The 23,799-nt window shown below is 42.1% G+C and overlaps 1 protein-coding gene across 2 annotated transcripts; it reads left to right on the top strand.

The window, feature by feature from the left end:
• The first annotated feature begins 886 nt into the window (after positions 1-886).
• Positions 887-22,478, top strand: LOC139277959 (peroxisomal succinyl-coenzyme A thioesterase-like). 2 transcript variants are annotated; one of them, XM_070896593.1, is made up of 10 exons: positions 887-1,089; positions 2,860-2,959; positions 5,325-5,515; positions 9,865-10,040; positions 12,186-12,305; positions 12,929-12,999; positions 13,323-13,416; positions 18,380-18,460; positions 18,573-18,714; positions 20,583-22,478. In XM_070896593.1, exons 1-10 carry the CDS (start codon positions 918-920, stop codon positions 20,714-20,716), a joined length of 1,281 nt encoding a protein of 426 aa, XP_070752694.1. In that variant the 5' UTR covers positions 887-917; the 3' UTR covers positions 20,717-22,478. The 2 variants fall into 2 exon arrangements, with proteins under 2 accessions (XP_070752694.1, XP_070752695.1); XM_070896594.1 differs by having other exon boundaries at positions 891-971.
• Positions 22,479-23,799: the final 1,321 nt, after the last annotated feature.

Genomic DNA, 23,799 nt, shown 5'->3' with positions numbered 1-23,799 from the left:
ACATTCCATTTGCCTTCCTGATTATTTGCTGTACCTGCACCTCCGTAACATCGCCTGTCTCCGACCATGCCTTAGCTCATCTGCTGCTGAAACACTCATCCATGCCTTTATTACCTCTAAATTTGACTATTTAAATGCTCTCCTGGCTGCAGTCCCATCTTCTACCCTCCCTAAATTTGAACCCATCTAAAACTCTGTTGCCCGTATCCTAACTTGCACCAAGTCCCGTTCACCCATCACCACTCTGTTCGATGACCGACATTGGCTCCAGAACTGGCAACACCTTGATTTTTACATTCTTATCCTTGTTTTCAAATCCATCCCTGGCCTTGCCCCTCCCTATCTCTCTAACCTCCTGCAGCCCTCCAACCCTCGGAGATCTCTGCGATGCTCTAATTCTGGCCTCTCGGGCATTGCCGATTTTAATCACTCCACCATTGGTAGCCGTGCCTTCAGCTGTCTGGGCCCTAGGATCTGGAACTCTCTCCCTAAGCCTCTCCGCCACTTACACACCTCACCTCCTTTTAAGATGCTCCTTAAAAAATATCTGTTTCACCAAGTTGTTGGGCACCTGTCCTAATTTCTCCTTATGTGTCTCGGTGTCACTCAAACTTTGTTTGATAACGCTCTTGTGAAGTGCATTGTGACATGTTATTATATTAAAGGTGCTATATAAATGCAAGTTGTTGCTGATTGGTTCATTACCTGCACCACACAAGCATATTATCATTCTATAAGATCAGATTCTGTTGGTGAAAGTTGAATTGTTTTAATGAATTTTATTTGGCTGATTTTAAAATCTATCCTATACATTAGGGATGCGTAATTTAAAGAAAATTATTTCCATTACTGGAGTATTATTGGATATTTTTTTACATCTAGGTGCTGTGAGAAGATACAGTCACAGTGTGGCACCCATGATCAAAGCAGAGCCAGCAAGAGGACTTGTGGATGAGCCAGTCAAGCTTGAGGTTGTACATTTAGTGCCAAACCAACGAGTTACATTGCATTCAATGCTGCTGTCTGAGGATTCTGATTGGTGGGAGGCATATGCCCACTATGTCAGTGATTCAGAGGGGATTGTCCGAGGTTTGTGCAACTAAGTTACGCTGTGCAATTTGTTTCTTTGCAACTATTACCTTTACAAAATAATTCCTCATCATTGAAACATTGGGAGAATTTTAACCCCCAAGTACGGGTGGGTGGGAAGTAAAAGAAAAATGTTAATCTCAAACCAGCCCCAACCCACTCGCTTCCAGTTTTAACAGAGTCCCCTCCCCCTGCCCCCCGCAGAGCCATCTCTGACTCCGAGCCATCTCCGACCCCGACCCCTGCACTCGTCCTCCGACCCCCACCGTCCTCAGCGCCCCGCCGTTTCTGACATCTGCCCCGTGCCCCCTCCCCCCCCCCACCCGGTGGGGGCACTGCCACATGTGGATCAGTGGCCTGGCTCGGGTTTGGGGGGGGTGGCGGGGAGGAGAAGGGATCCGAGGCCTTGTGGGGGTTAGGTTAGGCAGGAACGCTGGATCCAGGAGAAAAGTATAAAGGCACTTAGCTCCTGGATGCAACAGTACTCACCTTACTTTATCTGGTAGGTTTCACGGGGCCTGCAAAACCCAACCAACTATAGTTAAATTTGAAATGGGGACTAAATCTGAGACATGGCAGCCTCATTATAATAATTAAATGGGAGACCCAAATCCTGGGAGCGGGTTGACTGCCTGCCCCCCCCATCCTGCCATCGTTAAAACCAGACGTGGGCGGATTCTGGTCGGGATTTAGACTTTTGACATTTTAACTTCCCACCTGTTTTATTTGGGTTAAAGTCCCCCCCCCTGATTGCCATTACAACCTGCAAGAGTGAAATAAGTATAAATTAGAAAAGAGCAATTTGGACTAAATATTACACACATTCTAAATATCTTGACCTAATGGGACTTGCAGTAAATCTAAGCATTAAGGGAGATAAATGAGAAACCTTTTCACTGAAATTGTCAACATAATTGATTCTCGGAAGGGAAAGTGTATCTATTAAATATATAGGGGCTGAAATTGCCTCGCACCCCAATTGGGGGCGGTACCCTTCCAGGCCGGGACATTTATCGTCGGGCCCGGAAGCCCCCCCCACTCGATGTAGATTTGGCCACGTGCGCCCCTCCAAGGAAGCGGAATGCTACAATGCCCCTCCCTTTCAGTTAAGGGAGAGGGTCGCTGTGCACTCTGCAGGCCCTTTAGTGGCCAGCCACTGGACCACCAGGGACGCAGTCGACCAGGCCAGTGGCCCGGGACCCATATCGGAGTGCTGGTCGATCCGTGGACCACCATTCTTGCATCGACTGACAAAATAAAATGCCGGTCCAGGGCGCTAAAGGCCTCCCCTTTAAGGGGCGCCCCACCGGCGGATGTCTAAGCTGTCATTGAAATCTACTGGCACCAGCCTCGCGGCCAATGGAGCAATTTCCCCCATAGGGCACAAAGGGGTCGGTGCGGGGTGATAAGCGGCCGCGTGCACAGCGATGACGTCAGTCGGGATGGTGCTAATTGCTGGGCGCGGCGCTAACAGCACTGCTCCCCCCAAACCTCTGGGGCAATTTCCTGAGAGGCACAATCACCCCCCTCGGCCAGGCAAAAAATTCATTGTGCCCCACGGACGTGCTAATGGGGCTATAAAAAGGGGCAATTTCGGCTCCATAACCTTTAAATTTTGTAATATTTGATATATGCCTTCTGTTCAGAAAAATGAGATTTTGAAAAAAAAATGTTCATATGAATGGTCTTCAGTATTTTAGCTTTTCATCTGGATAGAAGTGATGCTAGCAGAAGCCTACAGTAAAGTTCCTTTAATGGTATTGTTCACAGTCACCAGAGATAAGTCACTGGGAGGCACGTACACTGACCAGGAACCGATGGGCTTATTATGGAGCATGAAGCTGGCACCTGGCAGTCGTCCTGAAATGAGGTACACTTTTTTTTAAATGCTGTGGACTTTAACCCACATTGATCTATTAAAAGATAGAAGACTGCTTAAATTTATATTTATGTGCTGTTTAAAAACTTTTTGGAAGCAAATAGACCTGTGATAATTTCTTTATATAAATTGGTAGAAAATATTTTCCCTTCCTCTTTGCTCCTCTTTGTCCATGTTTTATTTTCACTTCCACTGGTAATCTCCCTGTGAGTATAATAAAAATAAAAATCCTATTTTTTGTGAATTTTGCAATCACCAAGTTTGCTGAGAAATGGTTTTCCAGTTTGAAGCTTACGCTAGTCAGCCTGAATAGTGTACTTCAACCCCAATCCCAGAATACCCCCTAGTATACCAGTATGATTTTTCCATTTTTCCAAAGTGATCATTCTGTGGTCTTTCTGAGGTGAGCTTGCCATACGTGGGTGGTTTTGTGTTATGGGCCCATGCCCACTCAACGTGACTGAGTCTGCCCAGTGGGCCATCTGGCCTCTTGAGCCTTCTCCGCCATTTAATAAGATCATGGCTGATCTGATCACGGACTCAGCTCACTTCCCTGCCCGCTCCCCATAACCCTTTATTCCCTTATCACTCAAAAATCAGTCTATCTCCACCTTAAATATATTCAATGACCCAGCCTCCACAGAGCATTCCATAGATTTACAACCCTCTGAGAGAAGGAATTCCTCATCATCTCAGTTTTAAATGGGCGGCCCCTTATCCTGAGACTATGTCCCCTATGTGGAAATAGCCTCTCTGCATCCACCTTGTCGAGCCCCCTCATTATCTTATAAGTTTCAATAAGATCACCTCTCATTCTTCTGAACTCCAATGAGTATAGGCCCATCCTACTCAACCTATCTTCATAAGTCAACCCCCTTATCTCCAGAATCAACCTAGTGAAACTTCTCTGAACGGCCTCCAATGCAAATATATCCTTCCTTAAATATGGAGACCAAAACTGCATGCAGTACCCTAGGTATGGCCTCACCAATACCCTGTACAGTTGTAGCAGGACTTCTCTGCTTTTACACTCTATCCCCCTTGCAATAAAGGCCAACGTTCCATTTGCCTTCCTGATCACTTGCTGTACTTGCATACTAACTTTTTGTGTTTCATGCACAAGGACCCCCAGGTCCCTCTATACTGTAGCACTTTGCAATTTTTCTCCATTTAAATTATAATTTGCGTTTTTTTTTCTGCCAAAGTGGATAACCTCACATTCTCCCACATTATACTCCATCTGCCAAATTTTTCCCACTCACTTAGCCAGTCTATATCCCTTTGCAGATTTTGTGTGTCCTCCTCACAATTTGCTTTCCCACCCATCTTTGTATCATCAGCAAATTTGGCTACATTACACTCGGTCCCTTCATCCAAGTCATTAATATAGACAGTTAACAAACGTAGGAGACTTTCATTCCATCAATCTCAGTTGGATTTAAGTCCTGGTACTGGATATGAAAGGTAAGTATTGTGATGGTTTGCAATCTTTTGACCATTCTTTTTCAAAGAAAGAATTGGGTGAGCGGGGGAAGGTGGAAGGTACCTTAAATTTTGAGTTTTGATGCATAGCACATTCCTGCAAGACAAAAAGGAGTCTGAGACAGTAGGTAATTAAATTGCTGATGAGCTATCTTTAATGTCATTCCCTCAGAGACTGCAAATAATAGGCAATTTGTTAGCTTGTCTCAGTAATCAAAAAATATCTTGCACCCATTGTGTTAGAAGATTTTTAATCTTGTTTGTGAACAGCCAGAAATAAAGCAGGGTTACAGGTACTGGAAGGCTTTTGGAACAGGCAGCGGTAGGATGTGAGGAGGAAGAAATACCAGAGACAGATGTTAGAAATGTACTTTTAAGTCGAGCAAGATGACCACTGAGTGGGGTACTGTGGTGTTTTTTAGTTTTGTATTATTATGTGAAGATCATAATTATTGCTCCGTATGTTCATCTGCATGAAATAAAACAGATTAATGGTTCATATCAGCATTGCCATGGACAGCACTGAGCAATCGATTACATAAGCTTTAGCGCCAAATTCAAAAGAAAAATTATTTTTCAAACTTGGACTGGCATCACTGTGGTTGCTGACAACGGTCTGCTGCAGCAGCTCTCTGAGGTCTGCCACAGCCGCTCTCTGAGGTCTGCCACAGCCACTCTCCAAACCCGTGGCATGCGGCCTCGGCCAGGGAGCCCACCCGAGTAATGGAAATGGCCCTGAGGCCGGAAAATCACCTGGAGTCAGGCAATAGACCTAATTGTACTAAACAGGAAAATGTATGTCATCACATTTTTAAATCTATTTTGACTTTTAGCAGCAGGTTATAATCCTAGCATGTGTCAATTTACCTTTTAGGCTAAGGAAGAAGGATGTGACAGTCCCATATTCAGTAACCATTTCTGTGTATGATGAATGGATTTCCAGTGACTTTGACAAGGCAGCAGTACTGGCATCAATTGTATTAGAACGTTTTTATATGGCGCCAGGCACCACCAGGTTAGAGGTCAAAGAGGGTCGTATCATTGGAACAATGTTCTTTCCACCAGGTAAATGATGTTTCACTATTGATCTTTGTTTCTTTTGCATCCAGCATGCCATGGATCATTCTGCAGTTATGGATTTTTCTGAATGCTTACCTGATTAGCCATGATCTTATTAAATGGCAGAGCAGGCTCCAGGGGCCAAATGGACTACTCCTGCTCCTATTTCTTATGTTCTGATTCCTTACCATGAAAAAAGAGAGAAATAAATAGCGTTACATAACATTCATTGTGTGTCTGAGGATGTCCCAAAGTGCTTTGTATACAGCGAATTATATTGAAGTAGATTCACTATTATGTAGGGAATCACAGCAGCCAGTTTTCACACAGCAAGATCCCACATTCAGATATTGCATGAATGGCCAGAATGTTTCTGTCTGGTGATGATAGTTAAGTGAGAAATGTTAGCTAGGACTTCCAGAACTTCCTGCTTTTCTTCGGATAGCGCAATGGGATCTTTAACGTTCACCTGAACTACACAGATGAACTTCCGACCACATATCCGTGTCATCAATATGACCGCCTGTTTCCACCTGTCCTTGAAGGGTCAAGGACAGAATCTTCCTTGTGTAATGCCTGATTTTGCACCCCCAATCATGGAACCTAATTTTTTTTGCTGAATTTTACAGATAAGGCGCAAACTTTTTCCAGGCAGTATCAGGATCGCCCCGCCTTCATCACCACCCCAAAATCTCAAAAGCCAAAAATCCAGCCCATAGAGTAGTGATAATGGGGGTTTTCAACTATGTGTTGGAAAATTGTTGTGAAGCGCCTTGGGACGCTTTACTACGTTAAAGGCACTATATAAGTAAAAGTTATTCTTATTATCCTAATATAGACTGGGATAGTAATAGTGTAAAGGGCAGAGAGGGGGAAGAATTATTCAGGAGAAGTGTGTTCAGGAGAACTTTCTTGATAAATTCATTTCTGACCCAACGAGGATTGCTGGATATGGTTCAGGGGAATGAGGTGGGGCAAGTGGAGCTAGTATCAGTAGGAGAAGATTTAGGGAACAGTGATCATAGTATCATGAGGTTTAGATTAGCTATGGAAAAGGACAGCGAGCAATCTAGAGTAAAAATATTTAATTGGAGGAAGGTTAATTTCAGTAAGATAAAGCAGAAAAAAGCAGATGTCGAGTTGAGAATACAAGTGAGAATTAGGCTGAATATAGAAAGTTCAGAGGGGAAGTGAAAAAGAAAATAAGAGGGGCAAAGAGAGAGTATGAGAGCAGATTGGCTGCTAACATAAAATGAAATCCAAAAGTCATCTATAAGCATATAAATTGTAAACGGGTAGTAAGAGGAGGGGTGGGGCCGATTGGGGACCAAAATCGAGACATATTCATGGAGACAGAGGGCATGGCTGACTAAATGAGTACTTTGCATCTGTCGTCTTCAAGAAAGAAGATGCTGCCAAAGTCATCGTGAAAGAGGAGGTAGTGGAGATACTGGATAGGATAAAAATTGATAGAGGAGGTACTAGAATGACTGGCTGTACTTAAAGTAGATAAGTCACCAGGACTATATGGGATGTATCCTAGGATGCTGAAAGAAGTTATGGTGGAGGTACTGGCCATAATCTTCCAATCCTTAGATACAGGAATGGTGCCAGAAGAGTTACACCCTTATTCAAAGGTGTAAGGATAAACCCAGCAACTAGAGACCATTCTAACCTCGGTAGTGGGGAAGCTTTTAGAAACGATAATGAGGGACAAAATGAACAGGTGTGGATTAATTAAAGAAAGCCAGCACAGATTTGTTAACGGAAAATTGTATTTAACTAACTTGATCAAGTTTTTTGATGAGGGCAATGTGGTTGATGTGGTGTACATGGACTTCCAAAAGGCGTTTGATAAAGTGCCACGTAATAGGCTTGCCAGCAAAGTTGAAGCCCATGGAATAAAAGGGTCAGTGGCAGCATGGATACAAAATTGACTAAGTGATAGGAAACACAGTAGTGGTGAAAAGTTTTTTTCGGACTCCAGGAAGGTATAGAGTGGTGTTCCCCAGGGGTCTGTACTGGAACCACTGCTTTTCTTGATGCATATTAATGATTTGGATTTGCCTATTTCAAAATTTGCAGATTACTCAAAACGTGGAAGTATAGTGAACAGTGAGGAGGATAGTATTAGACTTAGTATAAGGATAGTATAAGACATAAACAGGCTGGTGAAATGGACAGACACATGGCAGATGAAATTTAACACAGTTTTGGTCGGAAGAACGAGGAGAGGCAATATAAACTACAGTTCTAAAGGGAGTGGATGAATGGAGAGACTTGAGAGTATATGTGCATTCATGGCTGAAGGTGGCAAGACAGGTTGAGAAAGCAGTTATAAAAGCATACGGAATCCTGGGCTTCATAAATACAGGCATAGAGTACAAAAGCAAGGCAGTTATGATGAATCTTTATAAAACACTTGTTCGACCTCAATGCTGGGCACCACACTTTAGAAAAGATACCTTCGAAAGGGTACAGAAAAGATTTACGAGATTGGTTGCGGGGATAGACTGGAGAAGTTGTGATTGTTCTCCTTGGAGCAGAGAAGGTTGAAAAGAGATTTGATAGAGGGGTTCAAAATCATGATGGGTCCAGGCAGAGTAGATAGAGAAACTTTTCCCATTGGCGGAAGAGTCGAGAACCAGAGGACACAGATTTAAGGTGATTGGCAGCAGAAGCAAAGGCGACATGAGGAAAAACCTTTTGATGCAGTGAGTGGCTAAGATTGGGAATGCACTGCCTGAAGAGGGTGGTGGGGGAAGACTCAGTCATGGCTTTCAAAAGGGAATTGGATAAGTACCTGAAGGAAAAAAATTTAGCAGGGCAGTAGAGTAAGACTAGCTGAAGTGCTCTTGCAGAGAACTGGCATGGGCTCGATGGGCCAAATGGCTGCCTCCTGTGCTGTAAACATTCTATGATTCTATGATGGGAGCCTTACAAGGTTAGGGGGAATCTTTGACTATGGACTTGAATAAAAGGGAATTCATATTTATATAAGGTAAACATTGTTTAGGATCCAAGGTTGGTTTATCTTGAAAAAGATGCTTGGCATTAGGTGATGAATTTAAAATCCTTGTCCTCTTCAAATTGCTCCATGGTCTCACTTAGCCCTACTGCTGTATTCTTGCACAGACTAGTTTCTATGGTCTTCTAATTATGGCCTTTTTGTGCATCCCACTCCCTTCATCCCACAGTTGGTGGTAAAGCTTTTTTGCCGTTTTAGGCCTTGCTTTCTGGAATTCTCCCTAAACCTACCCACATTTTTACTTTCTGCTTCAAAAAAAAAACTTCTCAAAACCCATCTTTTGACTCCTCCTCGGCTCGGTATTCTGATCCTCTTACTACAAACCTGTTAAGTGCCTTGGGACGTTTTGTATGGTAAACGTGTATATATAGTCAACTTGTCATTAACAAGTTGAAAGACATGCGACTCCCAAAGCAAGCGCTCTACTCTGAACTCCTTCACGGCAAACGAGCCAAAGGTGGGCAGAGGAAACGTTATAAGGACACCCTCAAAGCCTCCCTGATAAAGTGCAACATCCCTACTGACACCTGGGAGTCCCTGGCCAAAGACCGCCCTAAGTGGCGGAAGTGCATCCGGGAGGGCGCTGAGCACCTCGAGTCTCATCGCCGAGAGCATGCAGAAATCAAGCGCAGGCAGCGGAAAGAACGTGTGGCAAACCAGTCCCACCCAACCCTTCCCTCAACGACTATCTGTACCACCTGTGACCGAGACTGTGGCTCTCGTATTGGACTGTTCAGCCACCTAAGAGCTCATTTTAAGAGTGGAAGCAAGTCTTCCTTGATTCCGAGGGACTACCTATGATGATGACTTCTCATGTAAAGTTATTATGATCAACTCCCAATTCCAGTTGAATGGATTATCTTGATCTAAGTGTAGAACAACTTTGTATCAAATTGCATGGCACTATTTTGAAGAAAAGCAGGGGAGTTTTCCCTGGTGTCCTGGCTAATCATCATCATTCTCAATCACATTATTCCTCAATCAACATCATTGAAATAGATTATCTGGTCATTGTCACATTGCTGTTTGTGGGACCTTGCTGTCTGCAAATTGGCTGCCGCATTTCCTACATTACAACAGTAACTACACTTCAAAGGTACTTAATTGTCTTTAAACCAATTTGGGGCGTCCTGAGGTCATGAAAGGCGCTATACACGATGTCCTTTCTATTTGTGAAGCATCTATAGGTGTTGTATACATATAAGTTCTTGTCCTCTAAAATTTATTTCCAATGTGCAGTAACCATGATTCAGCTGTAGTACACAATGTCCTACTGAATTACAACAATCTGTTGCCTGCATTTTAGAAATATACTGTTGTTTTTTAGGCCCTGGACCATTTGCAGCTGTTTTGGATATGTGGGGTAGTGGAGGAGGTCTTGTTGAATATCGTGCAGCTCTTCTTGCATCCCGAGGATTTGCAACCTTAGCTTTGGCTTACACGGGACATAAGGAAGTCCCACGGTCACATGACACCTTTGGCTCAAACCTGTTTTACTTTGAGGTAAAAGGATATTTTAATGGGTTGCAATGTTTCAACTACTTTGGATTTATAAATGTGATCATTAGGAAATTGGCAGATATTTACTATCGGGAAAACATCAGTGCCAAAAGTACTAATGTGCCAAAGAATTGTGAAATTTGGATTGACTGTCACATGCATAATTCCAGTGATTAGTCACTGCTTAACAGGAATTACATTTGGAAAACATGATGTAAAGATGACATCACTTTAGCTGTGATAAATCTTTACATAATTGAAGTTATCCTTCAGCTCTGTGATTTCTTATGGATCCTATTTTCTTCTTCTTCAGTATTTTGATTTATATACTGGCAGATCTCCCATGGTGTGACTCATGGTTAGTCGGAGGTTTTATAAGAACAAGGATGTTATGCCAAAATGTATTATCCGGGTTACTGAACTATTAGCACTTGGGGAGCCTAGGGTCTGTCAGTAATGGGATAGTATCCTGATACTTTGAGAGGAGATTCCAAGATCTGGGAGTACTGGGATTTGGCAGTATTTGGAGGGCAGGATCTACAAGCCCTGTGATGGAGGGGAGTGCGAGCAGAATAGAACCTGAACTACCTGTTGCCCCGTTCAGTCCATCAGGTCCCCAACCCTCCACTTCAGTCCTGTCTGTCAGCCTCTTACGACCCAACTAGAGCCCCCTTTGTGCCATCAGGGCACCTCCTGCCCCTCACAGCATTCCCTATCATTACAGAGGATGAATACTGGTATGGGTCAGACTCTGCTCATGCTCCTCGTCCATTAGTCTAAATTGCTTTGGAATGTATTATGTTCAAGTACAAAAGAGGAGTTTTCACTTCTGTCTGATAAAGAAGATGGCTACAGTATACTTTACTGGGTGGATGTAGGGTTTTGGAAAATGTAAGTTGTTGACAGTAACAGACCACAGCCATCTTCGGCACTTGCTTGCCCTAGTATGGATCGGATGTGATTACCAAGCCAAGTAACTGAATCTTTGTGACTGAAGGATAAATCTGAATGGGCAGTATCAGATCTCTCTTTCTCAGTGTAATAACTTGGGCTTCTCGGTGCTGAAGATGACACACTGTTTGCTCATTGTCCAATTCTAGCCATATGCGGCTGCAGTGATTTGTGCCTATTTGGGGGGGGGGAGTTATCCTTATTAAGAATCATAATCTGTTTTGATGACATTGAGCTGCGTTAACAATCCTAGATAAAAAATTTTTATCCTACTTCCAACATGGGTTTACTGATTCTCAAGGACTTGGAGTTCTGGGTGCTGAATTTCCTCTGTGGTTATGCCGAAACCTGGGAAAAAAATCTAGCTCCCTGCCACCTGTAATGTATGCATCTGTGAGTATGCTCACAGATTTGTAGAGCTGTTGCATTGTGAGTGGCTTAGCCAGTCATGTGATGTTCACAAGACTCAATAAAACCCCAGTCAGTTAAGTCTAGGTCATCCACCATGAGGTATGCAATTGTGAACCTAGTGGATGAACTGCTAATGTGCAGTGTGATTGTTAAACGTTTGCTATTAAGAACTAGTTGGTTTATTAACAATGCGTTGCTATGAATTCTTAAGCAAAGAACCCATGAAGCAAATACATTACACCACCCAACACTACTTTTGGTATTTTCTATCGGAAGTAATGCTGGATATACAGTGTGTCCACCCACATATTGGCTCATGTATTATAATGTAACACAAATAACGGGATGGTGTTGTAAGATGTATTTCATGTTATTTGCGACATAACAGATTGGGGAGAGGGTGTCGGGGAGGGTGATCGGAGTTAAATAATTGGCCAGTTTGCTCTGCGAGCGCTTACATTCAGTAAATTGTCAAATTGACTAAGTTTCACTTTTTTAAAAAGCAAGCAAGGCATTGCAACAATTCTACCTTGCGCCCCCAAGGCAGGCACATGAGTGGTGCTATGAAGGACACAGATACCTTCATAGTATATAAATGATTCGGGCCCAGGAATTGGGCCAAAGTCAGGCACAGGCAAGGGGTGGTGGAAGTCATGCCCTGCTGAAGATCCAGCACCATTGCAGCAAAAGCAATTCCAGCATTTGGTGTTTACTATTGTCAGGTACATAGGGATATTGCTGTTACATCAAAAAGGGCACTGTAACATTGTATTTACTGATTCGCAGGAGGCCTTCAATGCCCTGAATAACCATCCAAAGGTTGCAAAAGGCAGAGTTGCCCTTTTGGGGCTCTCACTTGGATTCACACTTGCACTCCTGATGGCAACAGACATCCCAAATATTCATGTAAGTTGACCAGCTATGAAACAGACTTGGAGAAGAATACATGAACGTCGGTTATCTTACTACTGTGAGATCGAAACTGGGTTTACATCTGTTCACTCTCTGTGTATTTTCATTTATAATCCATTGCCTACAGAACAATTCCTATATATATATATTTTGAAACATTGGACTGGTCAACAAAGCTTTTGAAAGAAAAATTACAATGGCATGAGTCAAAATAAGAATTGGTAGCTATAATTTTCCATTAGAGTATTTATTTACTTGTAGCCTTCAAACGAGCTCGAGAACCCTTGGCATATCTTGTGTTTTGCAATAGGGATTGATTCAGTAAGTTTTGCCTTTGTGCAGCAGAAATTAAACTTCTGATAGGACAATTTCAGAGTAACAGTTTCTCAACTAAACTAGAGCCTTTGCTAATTTTGACCTGGAGTACATTATGGTACAGTTTGCTGTGCTCATATATGGCTGGTATTTTGGCCTTTGCAATGGATTTATTTGCTGAATGTTGGTCATATTAATCTGTTACTCAGTTTCTTGCCCATAGTTTCATTTTGATCATAAATACAACATTTTTTGCTTATCTTGATTGTTTATCTATTGCACTTGATGTGCTTTTACCTTAGCCCAAGTGCTTAATCTGCATCAGTGGAAGTCATTATAAACTTATCCAGGAAGGAACATTTGTTGAACTATTGTAAGTGAATCTAATTTCCTGGTGTTTTCATGTTATGTATGTCTGCTGTTCTTATGAGCATAGCCAAATACTCTTTCTTTGGGTTGTAATGATTATAATGGGGAGGGTCAGGGGGAAGTGGTTGTCTTCTGCAAAAAAAATTGAGCAGTGTTGATAAGTCCACAAATACCTTCACTGTTGTGAAATTGGTAGGGTGCACTCATTTTAAAATCTGGGAGTGTTAATGGATTTAACAATCCTATACAGAAAAATATCTGTGTTACTGTTAGGTTTCATTGTCCAGTCACTGACTTTTCATTCCTTTTTCTTGCCTCCTCACTCAGTCAAACAGATAAAATTAAGTATGCAGAAGATGGCGCTATGATATGGAGAAATATTCCCTTGCCGTTTCCAGATGATCCAAAGTGGATAGTACAGGTAAAAGGGTTCTGCTATGTATAGAAATATGGAATATGTTCAACAGAAATTGCAGAGCAGGCTGCAATGAAAAATATTAAATATAAAAGCAAAATACTGCGGATGCTAGAATCTGGAATAAAAACAGAAAATGCTGGAAATCTCAGCAGGTCAGGCAGCATCTGTGGAGAGCAAGCAGAGTTAACGTTTCGGGTCGATGACCCTTATTAATATTAATTTGATCCATAATGGAACTTGCACCTGCCTGCCCCAAGCTAATGAGGTGTCCTCCCACTGACACCGCAAACTACAATGGGGTCAGTGTTGGAGCACACAGTTGAGTGTAATCCCCGTGTAATTATCAGGATCAGACCTACCCTATCTTTTAACGCCACTCCTGATAAGTGGTTTAAATAGATTATTTCCACAAACTTGCTGAGAGGAACTATAAGAATTATGGAGTTGTCTTTGCTTTAAGCAGTTAATCTAGTTTGTAAGTAATGTAGATTTGATTAGTATATTGTGTCTCTTTCTCTTTCTGTGTAAATCTGAACAAATGGTCTCTGGGTGTGGTAAGTGTTCTGCCGTCTGAGGTCTCGTGTTGGGTATTACAATTTGAACCATCTCCCAACTCATTTTTAACTCCTGTTCACTTTAAGGGAATAATTTCGTAGGCAGTTCCTGCTCTCTCTGAACCAAAATACACCCTAGTGCTTATACATGGTTGCAATGTACCTGAATGAAAAGTGAACCCATTTTTATCTCGTGTACACTGGAAATGGTATGGGTTATTCCTGAATTCCTGGAAAATATGTTAATATGACCTAGGTTGAAAACTACCAATTATTTTTTATTGAGACAGAAAGAACACAGGATTAAAATGGATCAATCAGCAAACTAGCTCTCAATTTCAAATTGAACTTTATACGAAACTGGAATTTAATGTTTGAGTCCTCTAATATGTGTTATATAATGAATTTTTCACCAGTAATTTAAAACCAATTGCCAAGAGGCTGGAATTTGGTCAAAAACCCCCACCACCAAATTACCACCCAAAAAACCGCTATGATTAGTTAATTAAGATCAGCGGAAAATTAATCAAAAAAGGAAAACAATCCGCCCGGCAGGAAAAATCGGTGTTCCACGTGGATTGTCGGCGGAAATGATATCCTGGTCAAATTTAGTGGTATTTAGTCCAAGGCTAAACACATTTAGTCCGAGGGGAAAACACAAAAAATCAAAAATTGGAAAACACTCACAGGATCCTTTTCCAGTGAATCACTGCAAAAGAATTTAAAAAAACTTTCACTTGCCTTTTTTTTGCAGGGTTTCATATCTACCGCTGATCGAAGGGCTGCTCTGGCTGGTTTATCTGGGCAGTTTTTTTCCCAGCAACTAGGAACGCCGCTACCACTAAACACAGGCTGGAGCGGTTTTTTCAGTGTTGCTCCCCAGCGGTATTTTGAAACCGCCGGTGGAACACTTGGATGAAACTCTCATCAGGTGGTTTTCCACCAAAAATTATGAATACCGCTGAAAAACGCGGCAAAAATGCTGACCAAATTCCAGCCCCTGAAGACTTAGCAGTTCTTTGCAGTAATTTTAGTAACTAGAGCTACATCTGCTTGATGAACAACTTTTGTGTGAGAAATTCACTGCACAGAGAGACCTTTATTAGCTCATGGCCCATATAACAGAACTGATTCTGGTCCCATTCATATTTATTTTCATTGATCTAGGGTAGTACACATAGACAGCTATCATTCATAATTAATTCAAAGCCAATCCACTGTGAAACATTTCTTGCAGTGATTTCAATCAAGTCAGGTTTCAAAGTTATCAGGGTAGCCCTTCAGATACCTGACTCAGATAAATCACACATCTTCTAGACAAAGCCAGAGCTCAGAGTTTGGTAAGCTGTTGATCTACATAAATTATTATTGTTACCAGGGCTTACTTGGGATCTGCTACCATTGTTTCGGGAAATACCACCAATGATGTCTCCGCAAGATCCTGCAAATCCCCTGGGAGGACAGACGCACCAATGTTAGTGTCCACGATCAGGCCAACATCCCCAGCATCGAAGTACTGACCACACTCGACCAGCTCCGTTGGGCGAGCCACATTGTTCGCATGCCTGATACAAGACTCCCAAAGCAAGCGCTCTATTCGGAACTCCTACATGGCAAGCGAGCCTCCGGTGGGCAGAGGAAATGTTTCAAGGGCACCCTCAAAGCCTCCTTGATAAAATGCTACATCCCCACCGAAACCTGGGAGTCCATGGCCAAAAAATGCCCTAAGTGGAGGAAGCGCATCCCGGAGGGCGCTGAGCACCTCGAGTCTCATTGCCGAGAGCATGCAGAAAGCAAGCACAGACAGCTGAAGGAGCGTGCGGCAAACCAGACTCCCCACCCACCCTTTCCTTTAACGACTGTCTGTCCCACCTGTGACAGAGACTGTAATTCCCATTTTGGACTGTTCAGTCACCCAAGAACTCACTTTTGGAGTGGAAGCAAGTCTTCCTCGATTTTGAGGGATTGCCTATGATGATGATTAGGGAAATATGCATCCACTTAAAAAATCAAACTGCTTTCCTTGATCAGCATCAACGGAGATGAGTCATTTGTTTTTGGCAACTGCAGATAGCCTTTGTAGATTGCTTTTGATGTTTTCTCAGCATGCAGTTACTGCAGCCAACTTAAAACTGCTGTAATACAGGTAAGAAACAGATGTTTAATGGTGAGATGCTTATGCTCTGAATCAGGACAACCAGATCCGTCATAATAAGCATCCTACTATTCGCCAGTGGGCAATATACTGTGATTTGGGGTTAATTGTTAGAAACATAGAAACAAAGAAAATAGGTGCAGGAGTAGGCCATTCAGCCCTTCGAGCCTGCACCACCATTCAATAAGATCATGGCTGATCATTCCCTCAGTACCCCTTTCCTGCTTTCTCTCCATACCCCTTGATCCCTTTAACCGTAAGGGCCATATCTAACTCCCTCTTGAATATATCCAATGAACTGGCATCAACAACTCTCTGTGGTAGGGAATTTCACAGGTTAAAACTCTGAGTGAAGAAGTTTCTCCTCATCTCAGTCCTAAATGGCTTACCCCTTATCCTAAGACTTTGTCCTCTGGTTCTGGCTTCCCCATCATCGGGAACATTCTTCCCGCATCTAACCTGTCCAGTTCCGTCAGAATCTTATAAGTTTCTATGAGATTTCCTCTCATCCTTCTAAACTCCAGTGTATAAAGGCCCAGTTGATCCAGTCTCTCCTCATATGTCAGTCCCGCCATCCCAGGAATCAGTCTGGTGAACCTTCGCTGCACTCTCTCAATAGCAAGAACGTCCTTCCTCAGATTAGAAGACCAAAACTGAACACAATATTCCAGGTAAGGCCTCACCAAGGCCCTGTACAACTGCAATAAGACCTCCCTGCTCCTATACTCAAATCCCTTAGCTATGAAGGCCAACATACCATTTGCCTTCTTCACCACCTGCTGCACCTGCATGCCAACTTTCAATGACTGATGAACCATGACACCCAGGTCTCGTTGCACCTCCCCCTTTCCTAATCTACCACCATTCAGATAATATTCTGCCTTCGTGTTTTTCCCCCCCAAAGTGGATAACCTCACATTTATCCACATTATACTGCATCTGCCATGCATTTGCCCACTTACCTAACCTGTCCAAGTCACCCTGCAGCCTCTTAGCGTCCTCCTCACAGCTCACACTGCCAGCCAGTTTAGTGTCATCTGCAAACTTGGAGATATTGCACTCAATTCCTTCATCTAAATCATTAATGTATATTTTAAGAGCTGGGGTCCCAGCACTGAGTCCTGCGGCACTCCACTAGCCACTGCCTGCCATGAAAAGGACCCGTTTATCCCGACTCTGTTTTCTGTCTGCCAGCCAGTTCTCTATCCACATTCAGTACATTACCCCCAATACCATGTGCTTTGATCTTGCACACCAATCTCTTGTGTGGGACCTTGTCAAAAGTCTTTTGAAAGACCAAATACACCACATCCACTGGTTCTCTCTCGTCCACTCTACTAATTACATCCTCAGAAAATTCCAGAATATTTGTCAAGCATGATTTCCCTTTCATAAATCCATGCTGACTTGGACCGATCCTGTCACTGCTTTCCAAATGCGCTGCTATTTCATCTTTAATAATTGATTCCAACATTTTCCCCACTACTGAGGTCAAGCTGACCAGTCTATAATTACCCGTTTTCTCTCCCTCCTTTTTTAAACTGTGGTGTTACATTAGCTACCCTCCAGTCCATAGGAACTGATTCAGAGTTGATAGACTGTTGGAAAATAGTCCTCGACTATGTTAATATACGGCAGAGTATATAGATGCATATCTTGGTTAACAAGAGACTTGGCCTTATGGAAACTTATCAGGCCATAAACACAGGAAAAGTGTGTATGGTATGTGGAAGTGCAACTGTTAACACAGCATCCGCATTAAAGTTTTCAAAAAATGCAGTAAAGTGTCTGTTCAAAGTCCCTCATCTACATGGGTTGCTTGATTTTAAACCTGTAAATTGGCTATCTGTCTATTAAATACTGAAATCGAAGGTAGGAATAGTCATAATTTTTCACTTGTAGTGCTCAATTGCATGTAACATTTGAAGAAACAAAATTTCAAGTGAATTTTGTCCATTGGAATTCCAAATTTTAATGGTGTTTGTTGCACAAACTCATGTTTAAAAACTCATGCTGCAAAATACATGTTTGAATTCAAAAGATTCCTTTATAGGGAGACAAATGTAGAGAAAGTTCTGAGCTAAGATAGCTACCAAGGTCTCGCATGGCAAAGTGATATTTGTAAATTTCTCACTTGTACTTAGGACATTTCTACTTGTTACTCATGCCTGCCAGATTTTTGAGTGACAGGATTACATACTCGTGAATAAACTCTTGTTAACTCTCCACTATATAAACTCTTATGTTTGATTGGCAGGTTGATAAAATCAGATGCCCCTTGATGCTTATTTTTGGGGAGGATGATCAGAATTGGCCTGCGCCTGAATCAGCCATTGAGGTAAGTGCATATTATGCTCCATTTTGTCATGAATCGATTAATTTATGTATGAGATTTGAGCTATTGACCAGAAATACTTGAAGATGTAAATTTAGATACTTTTCCATTTCAGATCCAGAAGATGATGAAGGCTGCAGGAAATGATCACTTGCTCACAGCAATCTCATACCCTCAAACCGGACATTTAATTGAACCTCCATATAGCCCACACTTTAGGCAATCCAAGTTTAAGCTGCATGACACAAACAAAACAGGTGAGCTAGTACCAAAAATAGCATTAACCTTCCGAGTACTGCTGCGCTATTTTATATTCCTACTCATAATTCAAACATTTTTAAATAGTCTTGTCCTCACTAGTTAGACCCAAAGATGTTATTCGGTCCTTGGGTGTAATACACAACAAAGTTGTAATGGCTTTCAGATTTTTATTTCCTTCTGTGATTAGATACAAATTCAGTTTAGATACACACCAATTTATTACATAATGATTTTATGCTGTTGCCTTGAAATTCATATGTTTGCACAATGTGTATTTTCCTAATTGGCATTTGCATGTGCACGTGGGCTAACACAACCTTCAATAGAGGGCTTATCTAAATGAGCAATTGATCATATAAAACTCCTCATTGAGTTATTGTGGGCACTGGTTTAGACCTGCTCAAAGGATTGTTATGATTTGGGCTTGCTCCCATTCTGTTTTCTTGTGCTCACTGCAAAATATTCCTTTTTTTTTCTTGACTCCTGCTGCATGGTGCCACGATGGATTTTCCCTGGGAATTCCCGTATTTGAGGAGCAGTGCCTCTGGGTACTATAACTTCGAACAGCTGCTGTTAGTTATGCCGAATGCTCCAATTAGACCTGCAGCCCAGATTCACCAGATGCATGGCATCAGTGGTTGTCAAGATCACAACCGGCCTGAACACGTCCCCATAAGGATCCCAAATGTTTAACAACAATAAATACTGTCTTTAGATTTATTAAATGAGTGACTTGATGCCTTGTTTCCTTGAACAAAAAATTTCTGCCTAAATTTGTATCCTGCTTAGCGTTCCCCCGCCCCCTCCATTTTGCGGTGAATGGTAGAGGAAAATTCTTGTTTTTCCACAGCGAGGCTTTGTGCCACTTCCCTGCTAGTTTAAAACTCCAATGCTATTTTGTCCTTGCACCCTCCCCAGTAGTGTGGGCATTATACAGTGTCCACTGCAGATTTGATTAACTCCATTATTACCGGAAAAGGGCAGGGAAGCTGATCCCAGGCCTCTGCATTTAAAACCATAGTTCATAAGTGTAAGTAATATACTTACAATTTTCCCTCTCCCTAATTTGTGGATATGTCTGTTATCTGCTCATGCCTAAGATTGGGAAGTCAGCAATGTGGGAAATCATAGATTTTTTTTAAAATTCATTCGCGGGATGTGGGCGACACTGGCAAGGTCACATTTATTGCCCAGCCCCCAGTTGGTCTGAGAAATTGGTAGGCCTTCTTATCCTGTCATGCTCCCATTAGGCCTGACCTTTTAAATATATTAGTATTTTTTTTAAATTGAACATTTGTTGAATTTTATCTTTTGCACCCAACTCTCCCCAATCAGCATTAACAGATGTTCATGCTTTCAATTCCCTACTTGTCAAGTTCCCAATGTCTGTAAAGCCTTCATGAGAAGGTGCTGAGGAGAGACAAGGGAGGAAATTGAGATAGGAACTGAGTTAGCCTGTGTGTGATTGCTCACCTGTAGGCTTACAAAACATTATTTGCACAGGTCTGGGAGTGGATCTCGGTGTGCACTCGCAATTGAGAAGTCTTGCATGAGACTTTAAGGAATTACTTCAGGTCTCCACAATGTGTTTGGAACATGAATTCAGAAGCACCTCTGAGTTTGACTGCTCTGAAAATACACTTCCCTACAAACTTCCATATCTTTTTACAACCAAATGTACTGCTGCTCAGTTACTTCAGAAGTGAATTTGGAGGTACTAGAATGTAGGACAGTTCAAGAACTCTCAAAAACTTTGCTTTCTATCATGTGTTTTGTGTTAGTGTTACTGACAATTGTGCTAATCTCCTAAAATCTCAAGTTTACTAACTAATGTTTCCTTATTTTATACTGTTTCTTTCTGCAGTGAGTGTGTTGTGGGGAGGAGAGGCCAAACCTCATTCAGATGCTCAGGAAGACTCCTGGAAAAAGATTCTAGCATTTCTAGAAAAGCACCTCGTGCTTCAACACCCAGCTGCTATTGTCCAATCCAAACTCTGAAAGAAGGGCAATATCCTGAGGTTTTTTTCTGTGCTTGGATCAATACTGACAATTTACCAATCCTGCCACCTTCTGGATCAAAAGAAGCAATCCTGTTCCTTTCTGACTGTTGTGTGCCCAAAATTTACATTTTGCCTTTTTGGTACCAAGGGTTGACGAGCTGGAACCTGTGTTTGATTCCTTGGATTAGAATCATAGAAAGATTCAGCCCAGAAGGAAGCCATTCAGCTCATTGTGTCTGTGCTGGCTCTTTGAAAGAGCTATCCAATTAGCCCCACAGCAGAGCAAATTTTTCCTTTTCAAGTATTTATCCAATTTTCTTTTGAAAGTTATTATTGAATCTGCTTCCACCACCTTTACTTGAGCAAAAACCTTCATGATTTTGAACACCTCTTATCAAATCTCCCCTTAACCTTAGAATCACATCATAGAATCATAGAAATTTACAGCACAGAAGGAAGCCATTACGTCCCATCGTGTCTGCGTTAGCCAATCAAGAACTATCCAGCCTAATCCCACTTTCCAGCTCTTGGTCCCTAGCCCTGTAGGTTATGGCACTTTAAGTGCACATCCAACTATTTGAAAAATGTGGTGAGGGTTTCTGCCTTTACCACCCTTTCAGACAGTAAGTTCCAGACCCCCACCACCCTCTGGGTGAAGAAATTTCCCCTCATATCTCCTCTAAATCTCCCCCCAATTACTTTAAATCTGTGCCTCCTGGTTGTTGACCCCTCTGCCAAGGGAAACAGGTCCTTCCTATCCACTGTATCCGGACTCCTCAATTTTATACACCTCAATCAGGTCTCCCCTCAACCTCCTCTGTTCCAAAGAAAACCAATCCAGCATCTCCAATCTTTCCGCACAGCCAAAATTTTCCCGTCTAGGCAAAATTCTTGTAAATCTCTTCTACACCCATTCCAGTGCAATGACATAATTCCTGTAATGTGGTGACCAGAACTGCACACAGTACTCCAGCTGCGGCCTAACCAGTGTTTTATACAGTTCAAGCATAACCTCCTTGCTCTTGTATTCCATGCCTCGACTAATAAAGGCAAGTATTCCATATGCTTTCTTAACCACCTTATCTACCTGGCCTGCTACCTTCAGGGATCTATGGACCTGCACTCCAAGTCCCTTTTGTTCCTCTACACTTTTCAGTGTTGTACTATTTAATGTGTACTCCCTTGCCTTGTTAGATCTCCCCATATGCATTATCTCACACTTACCCGGATTGAATTCTGTAAGGGATAAATTGTAAGGTTGCAAATAGGTGGTCAGAATTATGCTGAAGGTATGAACATATCAGTAGTAGGAGGTTCTGTATAATTGGCTATGTATGTAACACTTGCTTATATAGGTATAGCACACATCCGCATTAAACTATAGCTTAATCTTAGTAATACTTAAACAGCCAAAGTCAGCAGTTTTGTTTAAAAGTCCCTGAGGAAGAGATAAAGAAGCCAGTATAAACCACCCTAGGCGTCGGATAGACTGGGATAGAGGACAAAATGGAACAAAACAATGATGAGAATGGACAGTTGCATGTACCACTCAGAGCCCGACTAATCAATGTAACTTCGTTGATAACAATAGACCTATCGATGATTTTGAGGAGGATAGCTCCTCTCCAAAACCAGTAAGTTCTACTCGAAAACTCGTATTTTGGAGGTTCCACGACTGAACCTTCCTGTGCATTGCTCGTAATAAAACCGGTAATCTTGAGGTTTCGTTTGTTTATTTCCGTGGTCGTTATTCAGTGGGAGATGGGTGAGGTGTCGATTAACTATATCAGTTAGTCCACCTTGAAGAAGAGAAGCCTCCTTTTTTACCCCTACAAATTCCATTTGCCACAGTTCTGCCCACCTGACCAGTACATTGATCTAATTGAATACCGGAGCAGGCTCGAGGGGCCATCTGGCCTTCTCCTGCTCCTATTTTTTATGTTCTTATGCCCACTTAAGGCAGAATATTCAAATCTCCTTATCTGTTGGCAATCTTGGTATTGCAATCCTCTCCTCCTTGCTGTTACTATTACACTGCTGCTCCATCTTCCTCTTTCTGCGACCAGCATCACTCTGGTCTCCGGGAATGCGATTGCTAATTTGCAGGTCAATAAATGTCGAAGTGTGTGCTGTGGTGTAGGGGAGTTTATAAGTTACTCCTCAAAATAATAGGGCCGAAAAGCATTTCTTGTTGATGTTTACAGAGTATTAAACACTGTGAAAATTATTATTTGACAATAATTACACATTTAACAGCTCACTTACCTTGCAAGTTCACCGGAGGATTCCCCCACACTACAGATCTGAGATCGGTGTAGTTGGTTGGTCAAATTAATCCAAGTAGACCTTAATTGAATTCTGAACTATCTATTCTAACATCCACTGTTTAAACCTTTCTTTCACTCTGCCTGAGAATCTACAGCTTTTCATATTACCTCATCCAATTCGCTGCCAAACCTCCTGTTTTAACAGCACTTTATCAAGGCTTCACCTTGACTGAGCAGTCACTCAAATCATTCCACTGGGGTAGTTACACAGGCTCAAGATTTTAGTTGCCACTTGACCATATTCCTGATCAGTGTTCTCGGAGAAGTTGGCCATCCTAGCTACAGCTTCTTGAATGGATAGCACCACTGACCTGTCAATGATGTCGCAGCTGCAATGCAGCCGTCGAAGAAAGGAAGTCTGCTTTTGCCTCTGCTGAACTGGGATCAGCTGCTTGCCCCTGTCTTTGCTTTACATTTCACTGAAAATTAAACTGAAATCGACATTTCCAGCCTTCTAACAGAAACATACTTAATAGGCAAAAGCTAAAAGTTAATATAACAAATTAACCTTTTCATTAGAGAGGTCGTAGTCAAAGAGCGCAGTGAGATGTATTGAAAAGGAAAAATGAAAGAATTTGCATTTATATAGCGCCGTTCATGTTCTCAAAATGGCCCAAATCACCTCATGGCCAACGAATTACGTTTTGAAGCATAGTCACTACTGTTATGCAGGCAATTTGCAAACATAAAGATCCCACAGAAAGCAATGAAATAACTGACCAGTTAATTTTTCTTTGCTGGTGTAGGTTGGGTC

The sequence above is a fragment of the Pristiophorus japonicus genome, chromosome 13 (genome assembly GCF_044704955.1).
Source record: "Pristiophorus japonicus isolate sPriJap1 chromosome 13, sPriJap1.hap1, whole genome shotgun sequence".
Lineage (NCBI taxonomy): Eukaryota > Metazoa > Chordata > Chondrichthyes > Pristiophoridae > Pristiophorus > Pristiophorus japonicus.
This window is presented reverse-complemented; position numbering and strand designations above follow the sequence as displayed.